This window comes from Trachypithecus francoisi, unplaced genomic scaffold (assembly GCF_009764315.1).
Source record: "Trachypithecus francoisi isolate TF-2019V2 unplaced genomic scaffold, Tfra_2.0 Lachesis_group6, whole genome shotgun sequence".
NCBI lineage: Eukaryota > Metazoa > Chordata > Mammalia > Primates > Cercopithecidae > Trachypithecus > Trachypithecus francoisi.
This window is the reverse complement of record NW_022681471.1, coordinates 124,336,714-124,356,450: the sequence shown is the minus strand read 5'-3', so window position 1 is coordinate 124,356,450 and position 19,737 is coordinate 124,336,714. Positions and strand designations below refer to the sequence as shown.

General features: G+C 39.5%; 1 protein-coding gene across 1 annotated transcript in view; it reads right to left on the bottom strand.

Moving 5' to 3' along the window:
• The window catches only part of ARHGAP6 (Rho GTPase activating protein 6), a 531,128-nt gene that overhangs the window by 17,679 nt on the left and 493,712 nt on the right, over positions 1 to 19,737 (bottom strand). The window contains exons 9-10 of the mRNA XM_033200854.1: positions 14,733 to 14,912; positions 1,792 to 1,889 (exon numbers count right to left, since the gene is read on the bottom strand). Coding sequence (XP_033056745.1) covers positions 1,792 to 1,889; positions 14,733 to 14,912 — 278 coding nt within the window. The remainder of the gene's footprint in view (positions 1 to 1,791; positions 1,890 to 14,732; positions 14,913 to 19,737) is intronic.

Here is a 19,737-nt window from a genome sequence, read left to right as displayed (position 1 = left end):
AAAGCCATTTGTTAATATAAATTAAGACTTATACCTTGATGAGGGTTAGAAATCTATAACAAATTTAGGTGTAAGCCTAATTCTCTGATCTGAAAAGCAAGACCATAAAATACTAGCTCATCTACACAATTTGAATATAATTTTATTCACTCATGGCTTTTGGGGCTTGAATTCAGGCCTTACTTTCAACAGAATTTGGTCCTATTTGAATCAGAATTTGGCCTGATAATGAATGGCCCAGACATAGATTTTTTAAAGTACATCTGAAAGGATAATCCAATTTAAAAGGTCTTCCCTGCTAAGCTGGAAATGGAGTGAAGCTGAATTTAGTTGTGCTATCATTGTAATGACCTGGGAAACAAGGAGGTTGAACAACATGGAATTCCTTTTCACCAATTTCTCTAAATAATATAACTTTTTAAGTATCTGAAATAATCATAAGTGAAAATTAATTTATCAAGTTCAACACCAATATACAGGAATACATTAACATGTGTTACTGTTTATAAGACACCATCAATTAAGACATGCCATTATTTTGTTTGTTTGTTTGTTTATTTATTTATTTATTTATTTATTATGAGATGGAGTCTCACTCTGTCGCCCAGGCTGGAGTGCAGTGGTGCAATCTCGGCTCACTGCAACTTCTGCCTCCCGAGTTCAAGCGATTCTCCCATCTCAGCCTCATGAGTAGCTGGGATTACAGGCGCCTGTCACCATACCTGGCTAATTTTTGTAGTTTTAGTAGAGACGGGGTTTAGCCATGTTGGCCAGGTTGGTCTCGAACTCCTGACCCCAGGCGATCTGCCCACCTCGGCCTCCCAAAGTGCTGGGATTACAGGTGCAGGATTACGTTAGGAGCTTGTCGTTGGTCATAAGATTAGTCTCAATTTCAGAGATGATAGGGCATGGGAGAAACATGTCTTAGAATTGCTGAAATTTAGTAGATTAAAAGTATAACAAAAGTGATAATTTTATAAGAGCATAGCAAAAACTTTTCCTGTCACAAATTTATGGTTTGGTGTCATGGTAGTAATACTACTCCTGGTTAATGATGCTATATTATGCCCTTAACTGGTATGCCAAATGCTCAGCGCACCCACACCCTCTGCTTCTGCAGCAAAGATTGGAAGTAACCATGAAATCTGACTAATGCAAAAACTCTGCACTCCTCCTTTGGGAGCAAAAATGGCAGCAAGCCATAGCCTGCCGCATGGCTTGCATTTTACTAATTGCAAACATAAGTGCATGTAGAAACCCATGTGTGTTTTTATCAAAATAATACTAGCTATAAAAAATGGGAGAGCTAAGAGGGTGCACACCTCTAATTTCAAATGGGCACCTAGGCCTCAGCTAAGGTCTGTCTTGTGGTTTGATAATGGGTTAATCCCACTGGTAAAGCTGCACAAGCAAGATGCATCCAGGCACAGCCTTAAGGGCCCCTACGCATGCTTATCAGCATTCTAGAAGTAGAATCATTGACGTGCATTATAGTCCCTTGCCAGTAATTTAGTGCTTTTTCCCTGTAAATGAAGTCAAAAAGACCCTGAGAGGCTAGAGAAAGCTGAAAATGAAACAGAAAAATCTTGTAATGTGGTTTCTAATTTGGTAAGTGGATTGATGGGACTGAAGCATTTTCTGGTTAGATGGACTGATCAGAATTGTCAAAAACTTGCCAAAATTCCACTTCAGGTCACCCTGCATGTAGTTGTGTGAACCTTTCCAATTTCTCAGAAATGGAAATAGAAATCTCCAATGAGGCTTTAGAAGATGCAACACTGGAATACTCACGATGACTGGGAAGCCTTTCTTCTGAGTAAATAGTCCACGACATCAGGATCAGTCTCTAACAGGCTGATCAGCACTTCGTTCTGGAGATCTGGGGGAACCTGAAGGAGCCAAATGTTGAGGCATAAATAAAACTATTCCCGAAATAGACAAAATATGGTCATTGACAACTTTACTGTAGCATAAAACAGAGCCTTAAAAGTTGCAAGATAGCAGAGTGATATGCTGGTTAAAACCAAAGCTATGCCAACCCATGCAGCTGCTTTAATTCTTAGGACCAACTGGAGGATTACCAAATAGTCATATTCAATCCAAAATGTCACCCCTCATATGCCTGGAGATACAACTGAACCACTTGGATGTCTTTATTGCTCAGGCTAGATTTTCTTGGTTTTGAATAAGGAAAATATCATGGTTCAGAGAAATAGTGTCCATAATTTATTGCCCAAATGGGGACACTTTCTAGAGTTCACATTTATAATTATGCCAAGATAGCAGGCAGAAATGATGACTGTATTGGGCAGTTCTGGAATATAAGAGCAGTTTATTAAGAAGGCAGGCCCTTCAGCCAGACTGCTTGGGTTTGAATCTTAGCCACACCAGTCACTAGCTGTGGGAACCTTGACAAGGTACATCAACAAGGATCTTCCTAGATCTCAGTTTCCTCACGTGTAAAATGGGGATAACAATAGTAGTCACCACGAAGCATTGCTATGGTGATTAAATGACTTATTATATGTTGAGAGTTTAAAACAGTACTTGGTCAATGGTAAATACTCAAAAAATTGCTGGCTGCTACATTTGCATATGTCACTTTGTTATTCAGTGCCTGCTTTTACTCCTTTCTTGCACCAGGTCCATCAATGATGAAAAGTTTCTCACTTTGTAATTTGTTAGGCATCCAGTAGAGTTCTATAGATGAGCATCATATGTTTCTCTAAGCCTAATCCATCCACAGTACATTAGAAGATGGCCTCACAACCCTAAGTCATCTGTGTGGAAATGATCTATAAGAGATGATTGAACCCAGCTCTGACTTGTGGTTTCTTATTCCATAGAAGCTGATAGCTCAACCAAAGGAAACTCAAACTATTGAGAGAAAATAAAATTTCAGTCTGATTCTCTCACACATGAGCTCAGAGAGAAGACTTTTTAAAACTGCAGGGACAAGTCTTTTGAAAATAAGTGGTTGGTGGAAGAATTTGCTTCTTGCCTCTTGCAGAACTCTATGGTTCTTGGGCTCTGAGAATCTGGAAACAATTTTATTAATAAAAACAGGGATGAGAAAGCAAGGAAAGGCGTTCTGTCTCTTACAAGTCTGTTCCTCCTACTTCATCGTGAACCTTCATTAATGACATTGCCAACTTCTCATCACACAAGCTCAAGATCTCAGAATTGTACTAAAGTTTCTCTGCATCCTCTCTCCATTCAGAGCCAGGAGGCCTACTAGACGTCATCTCTGTTACTTCTTTTCTCCCTTTTTCATTTCAACTGCAGTGACCCAAGTTCAAGCCCTCATTAGCCCTTTGTAGTGGTCATCTGTTCATCATTAAAAGTCTCCATTTCCCTCCTCTTATAACAGTTATACACCACGTTCCCTCTGGAAAACCAACTGCTACCCAACCCTTAGCTCGAGGGTGAAGTGTGTATCCTAGTCTAAGTCTATTGAGCATTCCATTCCCAGATCATCATAGTTGCCTGAGCAATGGGCATGTGACTCCATTAGAGGCAATGAAAAGCCTGGAGGTTTCCCCTGAGACTTCTAAGACAGGATACAGGACCTGTATCCATATGAGGCCAGCTGATTGTGCTGACAATTGAGCAAACAATACCAAGAAATAGAGATAAAAGGGATGTCTTGATATCATCTGAATCCTGGGACAAGCTATGTCTGAAGCCATATTTGCTTGTGGATTGTTCAGCTATGTGAGCCTTCAAATTACTTCAGCTAGTTTGAGTTTTTCATTGCAAAGTAAAATACATACTTGATGAACCTTTGATACAACAGCTTGCAAATTTATGTGCTATTTCCTTAACATGTGCATCACATTTCTTCTCTACGTGGTTGTCAGAATGCCGTGGTCAAGACACTCACTTACTGGAAACTCTTTTTATTCCCATGGCTGAAGCCATCCACTTGCTTGCTCTCCTCAATCTGTCTTTCCCATCTTCTCCCCTAGCAGTTGTTCCACACAAGCTCTACTTCAGCACCACTATGCTTCTCCCTCAGGTCTTCTTTTCCCTCCCTTCCTTTCTTTCATTGCATAAATGTTGAGTGAATGCTTCCTGAGCGCCAGGTACTGGATGCTGGGATTTCAGTTACAAACCAAACAGACAAGAATTCTTGTCTTCATGAAGATGATAACAAATGTGGAAAGACGGGCATTAAACAAACATACAAGAAAAACACAGAGAAACACAAGGCAAAGAAGGGCAATGAGAAATGCCTGGGAAGATGCAGTTTTAAATAGGATTGTCAGTCCCAGAGAAGCTGACATTTTAGCAGAAAACTGAAATTGATGAAGGAGTTGGAGAAAATCATTCTAGGTAGAAGGAAGGAAAAGAAAGCCAATGATAAAGGTCTTGAGTCAAGAGTGATGAGGAGGCCTGTGAGGCTGGAAGAGAGTAGGAAAGGAGGCAGGTGGTAGGAAGGAGTCATGGGGCCAGGACCAGATGTCATGAAGTCTTATGGATCATGATAAGGACTTCTGCTCTTACTTGCAGTGGGTGGGGATCCACTGGGGATTTTGAACAGATGATTAACATGAAGCAGCATCACTCTGGCTGCTGAGTTGAGAGTAGAATGCATGGAGCCAGAGATAAAGCAAGGAGAGCAGAGAGGTGCTGCTGATCTATCCAGATAAGATGATGGGTCCTGAACCAGGACGGTGAGGTGATGAGAAATATTTCCACCGTGGACATAGTGAGGATAGAGGTGATAGCATTAATTTATTGGATGGAGAGAGAGAGAAGGAGAGGGAGAAGAAAAGGTGACCTCAATGCTTGGGGCCTAGGCAACTAGAAAGATGGAGTTGCTGTTGACTGGTTTGGAGAAGCTGCAGGAGGAGAAGGTTGGGGGTCAAGTTTTGGAGTGTGGTTTTGATATGATAATGTTTAGAGGTCTGCGAGACATCCAAATGAAGGAGATATCTTGTAGATAGTTGGCAATAAGGATTCAGAGTTCATAGGAGAAGTCTAGGTTGAACATAGACATTTAAGAGACACATATAGATGGTATTTAAAACCTTGTGACCAGCTGCAGTGGCCTGGGAATGAAAATGGGGAGAAGGGAAATGACAGGATATTTAGGTCAAGGGTGAGATTATTCTCTTACTGTATAAATTAAACAGGAAGACATCATTTTTACTGTTTTTTTTTTCAAAGATCATCATCCAACAGCCATGTGCTATTATAACAGTTTTTTAAAACGTAACACCTACAGGTGAAAATGAGAAGAAAGAGAACTCATATTTTTTTAATGAACAGCAAAGCAAAAAATAATATAGGACAAAAATATATGTCCCAATCTCTTTTTTAGAAGACACTTCCATAAACAAATAGGAAAAGTACTTGCATTTTCATCCAGTTTAATTTAAAATTTGCTAGGCTTAGACATGTAATAAAAAATTTCACTCCAAGCACTAATCCATTCCCATTTGGATTTAATTAAAGAATAAACAATTAGAGTGTAAGCCCTTCAGAGTGGTGCAACCATGACAATATTAATTCTTTGAGAGTATGTAGTATGTCTAAGATAAATTATCAAGTTGGATGCATTATTAGAATAGTTTTCAGAAGTATCATTACTTAAAAAATAACTTTCCATAATTTTTGTTAAGCTAGTCTGCAATTCAGAGGTTTTCCTCATTCAACTAGGCGACCAATCATAATTATTGAGGTCTATTTATGTAGCATACGTGACTCTTACTTGGTAACAATGCAAATAGGAAGGGTCACAGTTATAAATCTATCCATAGTTTCCTTTTAAAAGGCCCATGGTACCATTTTGGCTTGGAGACACTATTTACAAATACATAAAAAAGATATAGTTTAAAAATTTAGATCCATGTATTACAGGAAGGCAAATAGTATTTTCCTATGTATTATGCAAAACTACAGTGTATATAATTCATTAGTTAATTTATGTATAATCCATTTTGTTACATAATGATTTAAGGCAGCTTCAAAATTTATGTGATTAAACCACATTTTAAAACATGAAGGAATGATTCAGAAAATTGGGGTCAGTGGGAAAATGAGGTAAGAAATTTGAAATGATGCCTGCAACTGATTTTTTAATGTTCATACAACAGCACCCAGTACTGTTTTCCTATAATTCCTCTAATCTTTGGCTATAACTACACATTTCATTTCCTAACATTTAATAAAAATGTCAAACTACTGGCTCAGTTAAATTGGATGAACATTTGTTTCTCTATTAATTTAGGTACTTAATGGAGAAACAAAAGTCAAGTGAATAAACTAATAGGAAACAGCAGCTTGAAATAAGTAAGAAAGAAATATCTAGGTAGACCACTGACTTAAGCATAACTTTTCAGGAATTAGGATGCTGTAAAAAATCTGACTGAGGCAACAGCCCCTGAAATCCAGTTTTGGCCCTGCTGTTTATAATTATTACTTAGACACATCAATCACCTTCTTTAGGATTCTGTTCCCACATCTGAAAACATATGCATATTCATTTTCCTTAATAGGGGTGTTATGGGAATCAAAAGCGCCAAAAAAAATTGGAAATAGATTACCAATTGCAAAGAGATATAGTAATAAAATGTTTTATTAGAAATAGATGAAATAAGTTAAACACTTGAAAAAATAAAAGCAGATAACATGGAGATGGACAATATTTGTTCTGCATTATTATTAGTTTTTATTAACAGTCATCCATTTGCTCTCAGAGAAGAAGCACTCTCTTATCTTTTACTTAACACTTCTTTTGGGTAACTCAGTTATAGGATTTTCTCTTGCTATGTCTCTGCTTCCAATCGCCCTCTGAATTTCTAGAGTTACAGCCTATGACCTCTTGGCCCTTCAACTGCAATGGTCTTGAAGCCAGACTCTGTGTAGCCTCCCCCTTCCAGCTCCTTTTGCTAGACCTTGAATCTTCCCACCATTCACATAAGTAGAAGGTAAGTTTCCTGAAGGCAGAGATTATCTGATTTGTTACCCAGAACTGAAACAAGCTCAGAAATTTGTAGTTTTCTGTCAGCTAGCCTCCCTCAAAGCTAGGGCAAGATCATGTATGCACATGCTGGTACCTGAGGGGGCATATAGGAGCTTCTGGAAAAGGTTATCTTCCCTATTGAAAATAGGTGCATGATAAGAAACATCATCTCTTCATAATTAATGCAATGATGGCTGGAAGAGATGCTGTTATCAACTGTAGCCATTTTGCAGCTGAAGATGGCAGAGCAGAGAGAGCAAAGTACTACCGAGCTGCTGAAACTGTGCCCCCTATATTTACTGTGTCACATAATAAATGCTGATGTCAAAAGTCATTTGCAGTTGACTATTGTTCTCCTTGCCAGTCAAATGTTTCCTAAATGATGTCTCATTTTCCTCCTCTAACTTGCCTTCCTACTCTTTCCTCTCTGGAAGCTCTTACCTGCACTTCTATGACCCTCACCCACTCATTCACTTACACACTGTCACTTGCTCAATTTTATGCTCTTTCAGAATACAAGCTAGGGTGGTGATTTCTACCCAATGGATGTGCAGTGAATGTTGCTGAAATGGCTAAAAATAATAATCTAAAATCACCCAGGATTATGGTCTGCATGTGTTATGTTACCCTTGTCTAGATGTTTCTCTCTCTCTATTATCAGTGGTACCAATACCATGCTGCAGCACAGTCTTCTTGCTATTCATTTCTAGAGTGGGAAAATAAATTTTCTTTCCCAACTGATTATCATCAGAATTTTTCTAAGTTCTTAAGCTATTTTTCTTATCAATACAAAAACTCCCAAACTTTTTGAAAAAGATAGCTCAATAATTAAACAACGTTTTCATTTTCTGCTTCTGGAATTTTTGTATATAGCAAAATGGGAACTAAGGAGAAGGGTAGTGAAAGACATATTACATTTTTTTAAAAATCAAGCAATTCTGCATGTTAAAAAGAAGAAACAAAACCCAGCCCAAAGTGATTCTTCATTTACAATTCATTGTTTCACATCAAAATCTCTACTGGGCTTTAGTCAACCATGTAACAATTCTAGATATTTTCTAAGGGTACCATTTATGGTCGTGTTTATCTGGAGACTCAGCTCCTTAGATTTTAATGAGTTCCTTCAAAGCATAATGCTATTCCAAAAAAATCAAAAGAACTTTGGCCTCTCTAGCTTCAGAGAAAAAATGTAAACACTGCACATATGAAAGATAAAACTGTCACAATGAAAATCTACCCGATCAAATTAAAAATGAAACCTTGAATTATTGCCTAGGGTATGATTGCTATGAGGTAGTTTATTCCATAAACCACTGAGAGAGAAAAATGGTATGAGTTTTCTCCATTTACTAAGTCACCACAATAAACCATTAAGGGCTTTTCGAAGAGCTATTCCCAGGACCCAGCCCTACTGCACTTGTCACTGGGTGGTCCACACCAATCCACCACTTTGCACTTGACCAAGAAAGATGCTTTAGTATTTAAAACCCAGCAAAAGTAAGTATCACTGGAAATCATGATGGCATTTTGTAGTTAACAAACACAGTAAAAGAAATCACTTTGGCTGTTTATGGGAGCAAAAGCTCAAACAAGGACAGGCCCAGCTTAGAACCTTTGGCGTGGCTCTGTTGTGACAGGTGGTTTAATAATTTAAGGGGATCTGGGTGCACAGGAGGGTCAAGATGCATTACATTGGCAAATATTTCTCAAGTGCTTGATACATGCCAGGCAGCATGTTTTGGCAATTTAGGTACATTAGTGAACAAATACAGTGGAAGAGTCCAGGGCTCCTGGAATGATGTTGGAGGATAATTTAAGCAAAGATGAAAGAAATCAGCAGTCTTTGCTCCATGGCAACAGGTTAAAGGAAGTGGAAAAGGTTCAGGAATAATTTACTTCTGCTTCCTTCCACCTTTGTGGAACACCAACAGTACACATGTTCTGTCTTTGCAGACAGGGCCAAAGTGAGCAGGCTATAGCAGGAACACTTGCTGGCTCTTGAAGCCATCTGCTGGCCTGAACATCAGGGGTGCTATTAGTCCAGCAGTATTACTGCTGTTAAAGGTCTTCATTCCTCATTTTCAGATTGGCTGAAATATATTTTCTTATTCTTTCCCCACAAATGGACTCCATATCTGAGATGCCACATCAAAGTGCCTCTTCTTTTGTGTGAGGAGGCATCATGCTGTAGAAATAATTAATTTAGTCACTGCGTCACTTGGGCAAACGAACTTGGCTTACTCCTCTTGAAATGGTAGTGAGATTTAAACAAGCCAATGATGTATGTAATGAGTAGACCATCCCTGGCACATAGACAGTGGTATTTGTGATACATAGAAAAGGAAATGGAAATCATATATAATTATGTGGATATACTGGGAGGGGTGGTTTCTTGCTTGATGACCTGGATGAATGCTTGATTCTTTGACTTGGCGTGCAAAGAGGCTTTAAGAAAATGCGATTTGCATCGGGGAATGAAGAGAACACAAAGCAAAGTTTGGCTTCTGACTTGGAATCCTCATCACAGCCTCTGACCCTTGCTCCCAGTAGTGCTCATTTGAAATTTCCCACGTGCACTAAGCTGGTCCCCAGTTCAGGCTGACAACTCAGTGGGGTGGGAACACACTGGCTTTCCCACGTCTCCACTGCACTCTGGACTTTTCATCAGCTTACAAGGGTGGTGTCTTCTCTTTCTTGCCCCTCTCCTAAGAAGGAGCCCTAGTAAGAATCGTTTAATATCAGCCCTTAGAAGAAGCTGACAGTTTTCTCCATTTGCTCTGAAGTTCTTACTAATCCCAAGAGCAATGATGAGTTTTCTCTGGAATTCCCAATATTAGTTACAGAAGCAACAACTCTCAGAACAATTCATGTATCAATGATTTAGTCAGTGAGAACTTTCTGGTTAGGATAATACCAATGACTTTGTCCAGATATTCATTATTCTTATCCTTGATTTCCAGTGCTCCCACAGAGTATCATTTTATGTTAGCCAGTTTTTCAATAGTTGTTGATATCAGAAGTGGAGGGTAGGCCGGGCGCGGTGGCTCAAGCCTGTAATCCCAGCACTTTGGGAGGCTGAGGCGGGCGGATCACAAGGTCAGGAGATCGAGACCATCCTGGCTAACACAGTGAAACCCCGTCTCTACTAAAAAGTACAAAAAACTGGCTGGGCGAGGTGGCGGGCGCCTGTAGTCCCAGCTACTCGGGAGGCTGAGGCAGGAGAATGGCGTGAACCCGGGAGGCGGAGCTTGCAGTGAGCTGAGATCCGGCCACTGCACTCCCGCTTGGGCGACAGAGCGAGACTCCGTCTCAAAAAAAAAAAGAAGTGGAGGGTCATGACTTAAAGGTACGGGAATATAAGCAGTGTGGACACTGGACAAAATCCAAACATGAAAAATACATTTTTTTTCTAGTAATACAGAATTGCAGTATTTATTCAACAAATAATTACTGAGCACCTATCTTCTGCTATGTACTTTCTAGCTGTCGTGAATGTCAGTGAACAGAACAAACAAAAATCTCTGCCTTTATCAGGTTTGTATTTTATTAGGTTTCAATAAGCATAAAAATAAGTAAATTATATAGTGGGTTAAAAGGTAACAAATGCTATGGAATAAAAAGAAGAGCAGAGTAAGGGCCTAGGAGTGTGTATGTGTGGGATCAGGTCACAGCATTATACACATTGGGCAGAGTGGGCTTGATTTCCAAGAAAACACCCAAACATGCTTTGATAGAGCAGGCACCTTATCACCTTAATGTAATAATAATAGCAGAATCTTTTCTTAATGCCTAGTGTATGTTAATTCTGTTCTAGGTGCCTTAAAATGTCATTTCTAATTCTTATAACAATCCTGTAAATTAGGTCACATTGTTTCATCTTTTGGCTAGGGAAATTAACTGTGGGGGCCCAAGATTACATACCAAATAAGTGGCTGAGCAGGGATTTGAATTTTGGTAGCTCATTCCAATGCACATGGTCTTTCTACCATACCAGTGTTTCCCAAGATATGGTTTCCAAAGGTGTGGTTAGGAAACTACCAGAACTCTGTGGAGATCTTCACTAGAAAGTACAGATTTCTGGGCCCCATCCCAGTGCTGCTCAATCTGATTCTCTGGAGTGCATCCTAGGAATCTGAATGTCTAAGTTTCCTTGAATCTCTGCTGCACACTCAAGTTTGAGAACCACCATTATAATCTACTGCCTTCGTATTTTGAAACCTGTGGTCATGATATCTGCTATTATGATCTATTTCCAGCTCAAGGATTTCCAAACCAGTACCTGAAAAGCAAACAACCAATGCAAAAGACTGTCCTAGCCAGACTCTTAAACTGTGTGTCAACCTCTGCATCTAGGTGCCTCTTCTGTATTACAGGACGAAGCCAAGTTCTTTTCTGCCCTTTTCCATTAACTCAGAGAGTGGCCACTTGGAAGAGGCAGTCTCAGCATCAGGAAATGAAGGACGTTAGAACACTCAGAACAAATTTTGGGTCCCTGCCAGGCCTCTGTGAGCTTCTATAGCCCTTCCACCAGTTACTTTATGGAATCACTGCCTCCAGGTCTGTTCTGACTTCCAGGACAAGCTCACAGCTACCTTTCCTAACAAGTCTCCCTTTCTAATGCTAATAGAAGTGACACCTCCCTTTCCGAGCTCCTAAACCCAAGGACTGTGAAACTGCACAATAACTAACTACTTTTAACCATCAGGCCCTGACTAGCTTCATCCTTCTTTGTTTGGAATTATAATAATTCTGAAAACTTCTTTAAAAAGCCAAACAAAACAAAACAAACAGCTATATACACGATTACATTTGTGTCCACCCATGCAGATCAGCTTTGCTGACCAACCACCAGCCTTGTGTAGCCAACTAGTTTCTGAACTGCCAAATATGCCAAGAGAATCCAAATGTGATGAGATTAATTTTCTTCTGTGCTTTAAAAAAGGAAGGAAGGGAAGTCAGTGCTAGGGCATAGAACCATGCAGATTTTAGAACCAGAAGGGCTCTTAGCTATTATTCATTCAAATCTAGTATTTGATAACTAAAGAAATAGAAACAGAAGAAGATGAGGTCATGTAGCCAATATATATCAGGGACAGGACGACAGTAAATTTTTTGGTTCCAGAGTCAGTTTCTTTTCATAGACCAAGGCTTGAGATATTTGTGTCCCTTTTCCTCCCACTCCACTGTTATTTTTCTGAATAAATGATTACTGTAATCCTTCTAAAGAGATCAAGAATGATTATATTAATGGTTAACTTACTCCAAGAAAGGTATCCTTAATTTCTCCATACCCAAATCTTTTCATACATATAAGGAGTAAGGCTCGGTAATATGGAAATCATATGTCACAGAACAACCATTGAGTCATTCATTAATTCAACCAATATTTATTGTGTTCCTACCATGTCCCAGGCACAGGGGTAATGCAGTAAAGAAAGTACTACAGATAGAAATGGACCCAAAAAATCATCCTGTCATGTAGTTTACATTCCTAGGGAGCAGGGAACATAAAACGAGAAATTTGTAAAATCCAGTGTTAACAGTGGTGAGTGCTAAGGGAAAAAGCAGGGAAAGGAATAGGGAGTCATGATGTGTGTGTGTGTGTATGTGTGCGATGAGGGGTGGAGGTGCATTTTAGACAAGGTGGCCAGGAAAGGCCCTGTGAGAAGTAAAGATTGTAACTGGAGACCAAAAATATGAGAGAATGTCGACATCAATCCCTACAGAGAATGGTAAACAAAGATCAGATTTGGGAAAAGCTGGAAAAGGTAGAATCCTGATGTTTTTATACTGTTGTTAGTAATTCAGGTGGCAGGAAATGGAAAGAAAAGGGATGGCACAATTAAAATGGCAGCAGCTGTATTTTCAAAGAAGCCAGGAAAAGTTTTGTTGGTATCTGAGTTGAAAAGAAATGCTCGATGATATGTGGTTTCATATAAAGGAGAATTTTGCTTAGATAATAGAATTAAGTTTGATGAGAAGTATTTTGTTAAAAAAAAATCCAGAGAACATGAAGTAATGCCAAGACTACTTGGCAAGATGATATGTGACTTAAACTTGATGAAAATGTTGAAAAGTTCCGATATTTGATTCATCCAAATATGTAGTTAGTTATGAGGATTTAGGCTGAAGTGTAAATTTTATATAGAGTCAATTATTAATTCAACATTTTTTGAGAGCTTAGCATGTGCAACCCAGGGGCAATGCTTCAAAGACACAAACAGGAGCGAGATGTCCTTCTACCTTAGTGAACTTTTCATTTGCTCTTCCTCCTGGGCATCCAACCAGGATACATTTCCAAGCCTCCCTTGAAGTTAAGTGTGGCTTGTGCATAAGTTCTGGCCAATGAAATTTGAGTGGACAAGATGGATGACCTTTCTGGGGTTGCCTGTAAAACCCTATAAAATGTCAGAGCCTCGAAATACAAGGAGCTGGGATTCCTAAATCACCACCTGGAAGGTTGTCCACCTAACACCTGCTTAAACTTTATGTCAGAGTGATATTTATTTCTGTGTTAAAGTACTGAGATTTGAGGCAGCACGTGTTACCCAACTAATATAATTATTAATTAACACTTGCATAAACTGCTACAGTTTTAACAATATTTTCACATATCAAATGATTCTGGTCACCACCCTAAGAATTACATCATCTTTTTGTTTTTCCCATTTCTAAAGCTAGAGTTGATGTTTAATGAGTATTGAATTACTTCGTTACAATCATGTAGGTAAGACACAGAGGGCAAATATTCTAAACTACTGGGTCTCAAATTTACAAAAAATAATTGGTATAAGACAAGTATGGACACAGATCTAATGCAAAGCACTTGATAAGTATAGACAAATTACTAAAGAAATTTAAAAGAGGTAACTAGAATTCTTGGTTGAAGGAGCCACAAAAGGCTCTAGTGGAAAAGGCAGACTTTATAGCGTTTGCAAATTGACAAGAGAAATGGGAGAAAAAACATGAAGAAGGTTCCTGTAAATTTTGACATGCAATATTAGTGGTGAACAGAAATAGAAGAGAGTTGGCATTTGTTTTAATGTTTCAAGGGAAGTTGTAGCAAGCAATGCAGTTTGATGAAGGAAAACAGGAACTGGTAATTCAATACAAATCAAAAAATATTTATTGAGTGCCTGCCAGATGGAGGGCTTTCCAAAAGTGTACAGAGGATATGGAGAGGAGATAACAAGGGTACAGTCCTTGTTTTAAATGCATTTATACTCTACTAGGGGAAATGGTCATAAACAACTATACACAATGTTGGGTAAGATAAACATCAGTAAGGACAGTAATGGAGTTCAGGAGACAGAGAAGTGGCAGGGGAATGACAAAGGAAGGACAGGTGAAGCTTCATGTAGGAGGTAAAATGTCAAGATTGACCTTGGAGGAGGTGAAACCACTGAGGATGCTTATGAATATATGAATTCATGAGGGACACAGAATTCCATAAAGAAGGGTTTTATTAACATCTTGAGCAAGGACACTGCTTTATAATTAAATGACTCCAAAATGTGACCATGGTTTAGAGGACAACAAAATGAAAATTATAATTTGGTATGTTTGTTTAAACATGGAATCACAAACTCGAAATGACATCATAGTTGTGCAAATTTCTACTCCTGCTGAAACTGCCTGACTTCCAATGAATTCAGTGAGCAGCACTGCACCCCAGAGGGTGGTCTATTAGAATTTCATCCTGCCTCCAGACGCAACCAATAGGCAGTTTGCTACGATGTCCTGCCACAGAAGGGCCACCTACCATGAACAGGGCTTCATAATTTTCAATCATCTTTTGCACCACAGCAATGATGGCCGTGCTCTCCTCAGCCCGGGCTGAACTCTGGACCGAGAATTCTTTGTCTGATGACTTCTGCTTGTGCAGCAGGTTGGGTCCAAATATGGTGGCTAAGTTTAGAGATGTCATTTTATTCCCAGTGACCTATGAGAGAACAGAACACAAGGACTGTTGTTATGTTTGCCTTCAAAATACTGGGTGATTCAATAATCAATGAAACCTTTTACTCTCCATTTTTTTTTTTTTATCCTTCAAGGATACCATCATCTCTATTAGAATCCATGGAGGGCACCATCATTTTCCTTTTGCTTTCATATCTTGGATTGAAGCTCATAGTTCAATGATCATCTCAATAGCATATTGAGTAAAAATTTGCAACTCTAAGTCGTTTATTGTAAAATGGGTACTATATAAAATTTCTATCCTGTTTGCACTTAAGAAATATTGACACCCATCCATCCATCTATCCATTTCTCCATCCATCCCTTCATTCATCAATCCATAATCTCACCACTGATCCATCCACTCAGCACCTATCAGAGGCTGGGCATTTTTCATATATTTTAATTATTTTAAAACTTTTCCAACCATGATTACAATACAGTCCTTATTTTAAAGGGCTCTTATTCTAGGGAGGAAATAAACCTATCATTTACAGGTAATGAGTACAAAGTATAAAGCTCTCAACTCCGAAGGCCCCAGGGTCACTACCACAGAGGCAGAAGCATTTGCACAAACTCTCAAAAGAAGATTAGAGTTTGCCAGGCTGAAAAGCAAAGGATCTTGGGTAGGGGTAATTTTACAATGGAGAAAGCACCACACATGCAAAGACAGAAACATCTAAAATATGTCATGGAGCCCGAGGAAGCTCAGTGTGGTAGGGAGTTCTGCAGGAAAGACAGGCAACGGCCAGGTGAGATGATCTTCATGTGTCAGACCAAGGAATTCAAATTGTGATCTAAGGGCAAGAGGATTCTGAACAGAGTAGAACAGAAATGGAATCTGCATTTCAGGAAGAGCAATCTATGGAACAGGGGATGGGGGATGCAAGAAAGTAGGACTACCTGGGACATACCACAACAGTCTAGGCCACAGCAGCTAGTATCTGAACTAGGAAGGAAGAAGTAGGGATGAAGAGCAGCTTCCAGAGTTATGGAGGGGGTGAAGGGTGAGGAGGATAATGCAGAGGGTAAGGATCTTGTGTTTAAACAAATGAAAAAATGGAAGGACAGTTAAGTGAGGAACATGAAGGGCTGACAAGGGGTTCCTGGAGACTCCAGCACCCTTAAGGAGCAGCTGATGAAGGAGGCCAAGAATGGTTGAGAAGTTAGAAAAAAAGAAACCTCTGTCCGAGAAGAAATGACAGGGGTGTTTCAAGTGAGTTATCAACTGTGGCAGAGGGTCATCGAGATGTGACTCTTCCCTCCAGAATGGACTCTCTGATGGTTCTGATGTCCCAGCTAAGAGTCATGTCAGTGGTGTGGCAGGAATGAGCCACAGTTGCAGAAGTGGAAACAGTGAATGTAGACACTTTCTTCAAAAGATATCACAGAGAAGGAGGAAGAAGAAATATAGGAGGAGCTAAAGGGGAGTACAGGGTGAAGGAAGGGAACTATTTTTTAGCTTGAAGTATAAAAAATTACTCATATTCAATATATTAATAATTAGAAAGTACAGGTAAGCAAAAGGAAAAAAAATGCCCATAATTTCACCATTGCCAAGAATCAGCTATTCCAATGCCTTCCTGTGCACATATATACATGTATACCTGATATTTTCTTCTTTAAAACTGGGATCACATCCATATATTATTTTGTAATTTGCTTACTGTCTCTTAACAGTATGTTACAATAATCTTTCCACTACAAAAAAAAAAAATCCTGTTTTCAGTCTTCATTGGCCCCTAGAATCCACTGCATGAATAAACCATGATGTGTTTTAACCACAATCAACTGATAGGCATTGATGTCGTCTTGATTTTGTTATAAGCAATGGTACAAAAAATACCCTTGAAAAGACATTTTGTGAGCGTGGGTGAGCACTTTTTAGGAGTAAATTCCTACAAGTTGACTTGTTGTAATAAGGAATATGAACATTTTTAAAGGTTTGGGAATTTTTTCTACTTGTCTCTTTTTTCAGGTGAATGGGAGAGTCTGAGTAAGTTTCTCTAGGCTAGGGTTTCTCTACCTTGGCACTAGTGACATGTAAGGCCAGATCATTCTTTGCTGTGGGGGCTGTCCTGTGCATCACAGGATGTGGAACAGCACCCCTGGCCTCAGCCCACTAGATGCCAGGAGCCACCCCTACCCTCAACCTACAGTTGTGACAACCAGAATTATCTCTAGACATGGTCACATGTCCCTTGTGGGGTAAAATTGCTCCTGTTTGAGAACCACTGGTCTGCATAAATTTTTATTTATCTTGCCAATATCAGTTGAGAGTCAGGATAAGTATGGGAACTATGTCTGCTTGGTGGGGATCTTTTGCCTGGGAAGTTCTACACAGCCTTTGAGAAGCACCTGGGTGCCCAGCATAGAATTCAGGAGTCCTGATGAACAGCTGAAACAAAGCCCTCTGAGCCCCACTCTCATCCTGTGGAGTCACGAGTTGGTGGCTGCCCTGCCCTACAATCCCAGCATGGTACACGAGTTGTATTATTTTTAGAAGGCAAGGCTGTTTTCAGGTGAATGATTGGCCACCAAGGCATATTATTTCATGTGATAAACACAATTGAAAGAAAGTACCCTTTATGTAGGATCGTTCAATCATTTTTCTTTGTTTTATTTCATTGATAAGTTTTGTATTTCATTGACAAGTTTTCATTTTATTTTTCATTTCTTTTCCTGAAAATTCATGGTTAAGGTGAAAATCAAATACATGTCATTTTCAGATTCCTCCCTTTAGAACTCAGAGGTATTTGGAGTGTTTCCCCTTACCCCTTTAAAGTCATATTAGGGTTTTCTCATTTTTTAAAAAAACATTAACAAATGGAAGATTTTGTTTTCTTTTAAAAGAATGTTTCATACAAGAACAATCTAGAGCTCTGTTTCCGCTCTTTCCTTCTCCTGTTGCTATTCTGGGAATGGAATACAACCCATCTGTAAAACTACACACAGATTCCAGCTGCAGACCAAGCTGCTTGGGGTTTGTTAACACTTTTGGGGTTTATTGTGTTTTATTGTTTTGTAACATGGAAAGGAGACTTGCTCCCAGGCAACATCCACCTTTTCTCCATGTGTTTCAGCATATATTTATATATATACTATATGGCTGTATCTAGGTTATACAATGTACCCTCGAGCCAGGCCATTACTTCATTTTTTAATTAGCTAGCAATTCAAGAAAACGTTTATCTTCGCTAAATGAACATCCTAGGTCATTTCTAAACTTCATATGAATAGCTCATATCTGTTAAAAGTCTAGTATGTACGGGTACCAGGCTAGGGGCTTTCCACTGGCCATTTCAATTCTTTCTCATTATAAGCTTAAGAAGCAGCTGCTGCTGTTGTCCCTATTTTATAACCAAGGGAAGTGATGCCCAAAGCTCAGAGCCAGGAGATGGTATAGCAAGAAGCGAAGCTGGTGGCCCCACTCTAGGCAGCCCTGCCCTCTTCATCCCATTGCTACATTTCTTCCCATTTCCTGTTGCTTGGCAGACCCAGCCACGGCATGGGAAAATGGGAAAACGAGCTTTAAAACAGGGCTGGATGATGGTGAGGGGAGACACAGGTCTTGCTAAGTTTCAAAGCCAACCTACCATTTCCCAGAGGCATGTACCTCCTCAAAGATCAGTAATCAAGGCCCTACAATGGTGTTTGTAACTTCTTTTTTGCCTCATAGACCCTTTGAGAACTCAATGCCAGCTATGGACTCTCACCAAACAACTGCATATTCACACCATATTTTCCATGCAGTGCCAGGGGGTTCTTGAACTCTGAAAAACCACTGCTCAGAAGGTTTCAATTTTGTTCCTGCTATATTCTTTCTTGAAGAATGCAATGTTTCTTACACTTGGGAATTTCTCTTTTCCCTAAGGAGCAAAGCAAATAGCAAACTAAACAAAATAGAAGAAAACAAAACAAACACAAGATAGCAAAACACCACAATTCAATAAAATACTGCTATTTTTTCCCAAAAAAGCACTGATTGACTGGTCAACAATTTTTCTCATGCCCTTCTTTTAGACATCTTTAAGACCTCACCAGTGAATGATGCATTGAATTTTAAGCACATATCAAAGAGGAAATATTATGTTCATTTTGTAGATGAGGAAGCTAAGACCATCCCCCATCCCAACTCTGTTTTCCTTCCTCTTCCTCTCTTTCATAAAGACAAGTTATGCAGAAAGGTTCTGGCAGAAACTGTGTGAGCTTTCAAGCTTCTTGACAATTTGCTTCAGGTTTCATCTATGTTGCAATCCCCCCAAACAACACCCTAACAAATAGATGATATACACTAAAAAATAGGTAAGAGAAGCCTGTAATCCCAGCACTTTGGGAGGCCGAGACGGGCGGATCACGAGGTCAGGAGATCGAGACCATCCTGGCTAATACGGTGAAACCCTGTCTCTACTTAAAAATACAAAAACTAGCCGGGTGAGGTGGCGGGCGCCTGTAGTCCCAGCTACTCGGGAGGCTGAGGCAGGAGAATGGCATAAACCCGGGAGGCGGAGCTTGCAGTGAGCTGAGATCCGGCCACTGCACTCCAGCCTGGGTGGCAGAGCAAGACTCCGTCTCAAAAAAAAAAAAAAAAAAAAAATAGGTAAGAGAAGAAGTTGAAAAATGTTGGTTTTTGACCATATTTTACAGTTTGATATTTAGCTTTACTCCAGTCTGCCCATTCAATATTCTCTACCTGCTCATGCCAAATCGACTAAAAAATAATAACTCTTCTCTTGATCCTCTCCCTCTACCCATGACTTCTAACAGAAGGGGTTTGGCTAACTCCCATCCCAATGCTGTGCTTATGT